This window comes from Aulonocara stuartgranti (assembly GCF_965226115.1).
Source record: "Aulonocara stuartgranti genome assembly, chromosome: 22".
In the NCBI taxonomy this organism is placed as follows: Eukaryota; Metazoa; Chordata; class Actinopteri; order Cichliformes; family Cichlidae; genus Aulonocara; species Aulonocara stuartgranti.
The window spans coordinates 472,281-480,000 of record NC_138957.1 but is presented as its reverse complement, the minus strand read 5'-3'; the positions used below and the strand labels follow the sequence as shown (position 1 = coordinate 480,000).

The 7,720-nt window shown below is 40.8% G+C and overlaps 1 protein-coding gene across 1 annotated transcript in view; it reads left to right on the top strand.

Moving 5' to 3' along the window:
- The window catches only part of LOC309699279 (protein 4.1-like), a 53,387-nt gene that overhangs the window by 41,916 nt on the left and 3,751 nt on the right, over nucleotides 1–7,720 (top strand). Inside the window, 3 exon segments of the mRNA XM_082522216.1 lie at nucleotides 2,912–3,040; nucleotides 5,236–5,337; nucleotides 7,499–7,579. Of these exon segments, the coding sequence (XP_082378342.1) occupies nucleotides 2,912–3,040; nucleotides 5,236–5,337; nucleotides 7,499–7,579 (312 nt within the window).

Here is a 7,720-nt window from a genome sequence, read left to right as displayed (position 1 = left end):
GTCTAAACCTTGTATTTCAGCACTGATGGATCCTTTCCAGATGTGCAAGTTGCCAAATTCATAGTCAGTAATGTATCGCCATACATCAGCGGAAACCAGCTGAATGATGCCTCTCCTCTTTAGTCCAGGTGAAGTGACGTCCATGTTTGCCAAAAAGAAAACAAATCAGATGTTTCTGACCTCAGAACAGATTTCCACTTTGCCTCAGTCCATGTGACATTTGGCCCAGATTCAGGATGATGTTCACATATAAAGTGACACTGCAGGTGTGGACGGCACCGTGAGCCGTTCCCGAGTCTTTGCGCTGATTTCCATGACAGAGTCAAGCCTGTTGTTAATGCAGTGCTGACTTAGGCAGAAAGCTCTCGCTCATCCAACATGGATTTCCAGGCTTGTGCATTGTGCACACGGATTTCTCTGGAACCTGTTGATGCTATTATGAGAAATTTGCAGTTTTCACAGTTGTTTATTTGACAAACAATTGTTTTGCAGCTTGTAAATGCAGTTTTTTGCAGACTGGTGCCCCCTGCCTGTCTTTACTTCTGGGAAACTGCCTGCCTGCTCTTTTTATACTCAGTCATGTGACTGGTAACAAACAGGCTGTTTATCTGCCTCATGTTCCCTCAGGTGCTTCTTAAACAATGATTTGTGGGGATTTTCAGACACTCATGATAATGAAAGTACAGCGTCACAGACTAAGCTCAAACTGATTTCATGTCAATGTGGACACAGCTACCTGTTAACAGAGAACATTTTCTCTGTGTAAACATTTGGTGTGATTTCTGTGTTCTGTGAATAAAACGTGTTCATGAGATTTGCTAATCATTGCATTCTGCTTTTATATTTTACTCGATGTTTTTAGAATTGGCATTATTAATCTCGTGTCACACTTATGTAGATGGCAATTGACAAGAATTTAGCGATTCTGATTCCATCACTTATCAATTTGATTTCTTATTCACTCTCACGAGGTTCTCATCGTCTCCGCGTTGAGTCAGCACCATCACTGAGCAGCGTATGAAAGAAATTACAGTCATGCACGTTAACTACATGCTGTGTGCTCCTCTGTGTTGTGATCCGTGTAGGTTCATTACTCAAAAAAGTCATCATGACGCAGAACAAGTAATGCAAAATGTTACTTAATTGCTCCCAGGAGAAAGTAATCATTGTCCTGCTTGTTGCATTACTTTTGTGTTTCTCTGTAAAATGGCCTGAAACACATTCTCTCATATGATTTAACAGGGTCTGGCTGCTGGTCTGGGGTCAGCATCACTCGGCTTAAACATGCTTCTGGGTTTTGGCTACCTTAGCATGCTGTGCAGAGCACCATAATGGAGGTGTCCTGTATACGGATCATAGGCTCTGATATGGAATGTGTGAAACTATCAATACAAGCAACCGAAGCTGTTTTCCTCTGCCGTACGGTGCTGAGGAAAAACTGAAGGAGCTCAAACATCTGGAGCGAGCTTAAAGAAAAGCTTCTCAAAGCTCAAAGGAGCTAGTTGATGTGGTTTTGGCAGCTCATGAAGCCCCATAGATCATTGTTGGTGGTTTTCTGGGAATGCCTAACAGAGGGGAATGTGACGCAGACCTAGAACATGCCGGGGTGATCTTCAGAGTCCTCCATGAAAAGCTAGAGGATGTGGCTGAGGTCTGTCTGGCTGTGAAACTATCAGCGTTCGTTTTGGTTCCCTTTCAGCCGGTGGAACATTTGAAGGAATACTAATGAAACTGGGGAGAACGTTGATCTTTAAAGCAAACAATCACCAGCATTTTTATAGTCATAAACCTACTGAGGAGGGAACCAACTAAAGACAGACAAATGGTTGTAATGGACGCTTGCAAGGAATAACAGAACTGCATTAATATATTGAAATGCAGTGTCTCATCATTTCCACAAACACTGGGCGTTTCCAGCTGCAGGTCTTCACTCCTACATTTTTGCAGTTTAGGAAACACCCGTCTGCTCTGTTATTGATGTGTGTTTCAAGAATAAGTTGTGCACGGTGTTTGAAGGCAGAGCACTGCAGACATTGTGGTTTGATTTTTATTTTCTACCAAATGAATTATTGTTTTGTGCAAACATTTGGATGCCATTTGGAATACTTCGTCCTTTGTAGTTGCACACTTCATTATTTGCCTGCAGCTGCTAATTATTTTTTTAAGCTGGTTTTTGTGCAATGGGCAGAGACAATTCTGCAACATGAAATATATTATGGCCTAATACATGGTTAACATGCACATTTGAGGACCTGAAGGCTGACTGTGATTGGATCAGAGTCATGACAGAACTGGGTGACGGCATGAGAAAGGCGACAGTTAATTATAGACCGTTGCCCAAAACACAGGAACATGATGAGTGAAATGTGCAGCTCGACAGTGACAAATTATAATGACACAAACTATATTTTCAAGTTATACTTTTTAGTTATACAATTAAAAGTTTCATTGCATACATACAGCAAGTTGTGGAATCATGCAGACAGATCACATTTCTATTATAACAGATTATTTGTCTAGCATTAAGGTGCGCTCAGCGCTACACTTTGTCACACTCATACCCACGCACATTTATCTCGAATAAAAAAGGCTTTGGTAGATTCAGTTAAAATCATTAGAGTTCCCTGTTAGACATGTTGTAAGTCAGATATAGATTTTAAACATGCTGGTTTTCATGAATGCATTTCCCAGTACAACAGTTACATTACCAGTCTCCTCAGTGAAGTGGGATTTAAGGATCAATTCATAGTTTAGTAAGAAATACAGCAGGATATTTTCTGTGTGTGTAAATGTGTGTCTGGGACAAACAGGGTTTGGATTTCTTTCCCTTGCGTTGTGCAGCAGCTACAGTGCCACACTGTTGTCTTTGTAAAACCCTGAGAGTTTATTGCTGTTTATCTGCTTTCTGCAGTCTCCTGTGCTAAAGACCCAGACAATCACCATCTCAGATGTTACCAATTCTGTAAGAGGAACTGCAGCCTACAAGGACATACCCTTAGTTCACACTGAAACCAAGACCATCACATACGAGTCAGCTCAGGTGAGGTGAATTTGAGACATTTCCCCCTTACAAAAATATGCATTTTACGAGTTATTTTCTCACATTAAACACAAAGTATAGCTTTTTTTTTACTTTGTATGCAATGCTACTACACACTGTCTGGTTTTCATAAGCCTGGCCGAAAGTTTTGGCCCTAGTATTAAGGAGTGGTCAACATAATGGCCTTAATACAAGAATTAAATAAGGTGTTTGGAAGCAGACTGGTGGGCTGACGTTCTGGCCTGGAATCAAAGGCCCACCACAGTCACAGTTATTAGCCTGGTACAAGCAGAAAAAGGTGGTCACGCAGAAGAACAAGCAGTCTTCCTGGGAAAGGCTTTTCACCCACCTTCATAGGCCTTGGGTCAATACGGAGTGTTTCCACAGCAGATTCTGGGAATACAACACTCGAGCTCTTCCTCTCCACGCCTGGATGGTCACCTCCTAATTACAGAGTAGGCTTTCCCCCCTCCTGTTATCCACAGGTCCAGCAAACCAGCAGTTTCCAATCCAGTCTATTATCACAACAAATCCACGTAAATCTATTGAAAACGAATCCTCTGTCTGGTAAAATGTAATTATTTTAACAGCAAAACCATCCAGGCCAGGTGAAAACTACTTTCATTTAAAATATCCTTTTCCCTCACTGGAGTCTCCAAGACCCCTTTACTAGTCCCTGTACGCGACTCCAAATAGCTGGGCTAGAGTGGAATCTCCACTCCCACATGGTGTGGCCTATATCTCACACAAAAACACAAAAGCATGCAATAACTGAAATGTAAAATAATGCCAACTCTACGTTTAGTGGCAGATTTGATTCTACAGCACTAGCATGACCTGCTAATTTGTCAATATTAATAATTAGGTGGGTCGTCTGTTAAACACAGGGCTGGGATTCAAAACAGCTGATCAGATCAAACCTGCATAGCAGTGAAACTGTAAAGTTCAGTCCTTGATCCTGTTACCAAACCACATTTTCTAGCTTATGTTGACGCTGTATAATATATTCTTAATTCGGTTTTGTTTTTATGTCAGCTCTCGATCGTGTCCTGTGATTGGTCCAGTTTCCAGGAATGGATTTGCAGTATTCAGCACCCCCCCTCATTACAGCCTGAGCATCTGTTATTTTTTTTCCCGCTGTTGTGACTGCTGTGAACACTTGTCTGGTTTCCCTCTCAGACACTGTTATTTAACTTTCTTCAGACTGACTCCGGCGCAGCACGCTTCTCTCCTGGAATATAATTATCAATTTCTCTGCTTCACCTAGAGAGCTGAGGGACATCTAACCGAATATTAGTGGGGGTGTCTGTGTGTATCTGAGCCTGTGTTGATTACAGAAAATCCAACATAAATTACTTTAACATAAATGTTTAAAATTGAGGGGGCTTAAAGCGATTTCTACTATAGTACTATAGATACTCTATCCTCCAATATACAAACTAACATGACTTTACATTTCCCTGGAAATACTTTGTATTCAATGACTGAAGTCTAGAACCCAAGAACCTCATCAGACGCTGCATTTCCTCCTTGAGATGCTCTGCCAGGCCAGAACTGAACCAGCCTCAGTTGCTGCTTCTTTGTGGATCTCACTGCCTGCAGTTTTGTCTTTTTTAGGTTGAGCTCATGTGACTGAGTTAGCCATGGATCAACATCCCATGTCTTTGCTTGTAGTATGCTTCGGGTGATTAATCATTTGTACTGTTAAGTGCTGTTTGTTCAGTTTTGCAAGAAGTTGGTGATACTTCAGAGTTTTCACACCACTCACTGTTACATTGTTGCTTATATTGTTGGGATGGCCCATCTTGCTTTGGTGCTTCAGTTTCAAATGCTTTACCAGTTTGCATTTCTTAAAGCCACATTGCTACTGTAAACACTGGAGGCTTTAGCAGAGCGTTCTTGGTTTTCACCTGGATGTGCACCGTGGACACTGGAACGACACAAATCTAATCAATGCCATTTTCAGCTGGTAGATGTCCAAGTCCCACAGAAAAGAGCAACGATTTGTAGCTTCAAGTCAATAATAACCTTTATTAGAATAGCAAAAGTACACATTTCACTTTTAACTGTTATTATATATTAACAACGCAAAGTCTGCACACTTTTATCCCTTTTCTGACATAATGAAGTTCATGTGCTGTGTTTAAATGTGTGAGTAATTTCTTGTTTGGTACTTAAAGTTATCTCTCCCACAGCCGGTGGACAGTGTGGCAGAGAGGGAGTCGGGAGTGCTGCTGAGTGCCCAGACGATTACTTCTGAGACCATCAGCACCACCACCACCACCCAGATCACCAAGGTCTGGCACACTTCACTAACAGCTTCTCAGGCAGTAGAGATCAGTACACTATCACTATGTTGTGAAAAATGTCTGCTATTAGTCACTTAAACTACAGATGGCACGGTACCACTTTTTTATGTGCGATAATGATAAATTTGGATATCTGGCGATACCGATATGAATCCGATAGTTTTTTTAATCAATAAAACTTTTTTTTTATAAATATCTTGCTGCGTTTTGTATAAATTCATACTCAAGTTAAAAAAAATAAAGCTATTCTGTTATACCTGTATGTAAAAAACACATACAAATATTTCATAGTTCAGCAAAACTGATCAATCTAATAAACGTAAACCTGCTCCATCCTCCCTACTCTGGTATTTTAAAGAGTACTTACCAGAAATATTAAACAATCTAACTAACAGGGCTGCAAACTCCCAGCAAATAAATAAATAAATAAATAGGGAACCACCCCCGCCCTCCACCTCATGATGCTTAATCGACATAATCAACTTTAATTTGATGCAGTGTGAAAAAATGCACAGAAATCAATTATTTTTCAAGAATAATTAAACAGATTCAACATCTTTCTTCAACAGAACTGCACAGATGGTTCCCAAAGGAAAAAGTACTACAGCTTACTAGGGTATATTAGACTTAACAGTTACTATATACAGTAATGGACTTCTATATATTTTACATCAGATTAAAACTTTGGGTGTAAGATTCAGATAATTATTTATTAAAAGCTCGACATTGTAAATGAGAATAAGAAAGAAAAGTATGTCTTTGTGCCCCCTTTCCCTGTTCATGCCCTATCGGCCCCCCGGCTAAACTTTGCTAGATCCGCCCCTGCACAGTTACCAGCCGTCAGCTGTGTAGAAAAAGATCCTGGAGTAGAAAGTAATATTAAATAAATTCTAACAACAGTCAAGCTTAAACGTGCTGCTGTTGTTCAGCCGCTGGTTTCCTCTTTCTGGTGCAAAAACAAAGAAGAGAGACGATCAGCTGATCATTGATCAGTTTCATGATTGAAGTAGCAGCAGGAGAGAGAGAGAGGCAGTCGCTCCATAGGTTGTTAAGCTTAACGCTGGAATGCTTTACAAACATTCAGAGATGAACTTACACACTTGCTTTACTTCTCTCTGGGATCACTTCCTCAGAGATGAAATGCCGGTTTGGTAGTGAGGCTACAAACACACAGCCGCTCTATCACGTGACCACACTGCTGCGACGTGCTACGGTTATGAGCAGAGTTACGCCGTGTAGTTTAGTGAGGTGCTTTTTTGATATTTAATGGATCGGATTACATCTTTTATTTCTCTCTGATATCCGATCCAGTCATTTACGTCAGTATCAGACCGATACGTAATATCGGATCGGTCCATCTCTAACTTAAACCAGCTGTCTTGAAACACAGGCTGTTTGAGTGGCAGACATTTTCAGTGTGGGTGTACTTTATTAAATCAGATGTGACTGTTTGCATCCTCGTCTCTCCCAACAACAACACTCTCAGATGATACCATGTTTTTTACATAGTTATCTTTTAGTATTTTCATGTAACAGAGCACAACTCAAACTCATGAATGCTACTGATCTAATATAGGCAACAAAATGACTTTGTTACAGTCAGATCATCAGTTTGCAGTGTTTCAGGGTAAAGATAACTGGCACATAACTTCAGATGATTCAGTCAGGTACATTTTGTGATCAGCTGTTGGAACAGTCACTACATAACTCTGTGCTCCTCCCGGCCATCAGACTTCTGCTCCGAGCCTCTGAGATCTCACACAGTCTCCATCAGAAACAGTTAGTTCAATTCTTATGTGAAAGACATACTCTCCTACATCTGCTTCATTCAGCTGACATACTGATACGTTTGATATACTGTTTCCATATACGAAAAACTTTCACAAGCATACTCTTATACTGTTACCTGCTAATGCTGAAATGAACTGCCTGTGACTGTATCTGTAGAAGTTTCCACTCAGTAAGTGGCGTCTTCTGGCCTCACGCTGGTGAATGTGGTGTGAGGTCATTTGGTCCTGGATTTAAGAGGAGTCACTGTCACTGTCATTTCACTCAGGATTTTCCAGCGAACGTCAATTCTGTTCAGAGGAGAAATAAAGACAGAGGGAGGATTTAGATTTTTAAAGCTTGTGTCACATCTCTGTTACAGACGGTGAAAGGAGGGATCTCTGAGACTCGCATTGAAAAGAGAATTGTCATCACTGGGGACACAGAAATAGATCATGACAAGGTAAATTCATTATGGAGCATTTCTCACTGCTTCGTTGTTCACACTAAATCATGTTTTCCTTAAAGGTCTGTGTGTTAGCTCATTCGCTGATTTACAGGAAATGTACCACATAAGTGACCCTGGGATTATGTGCAGGCCTAG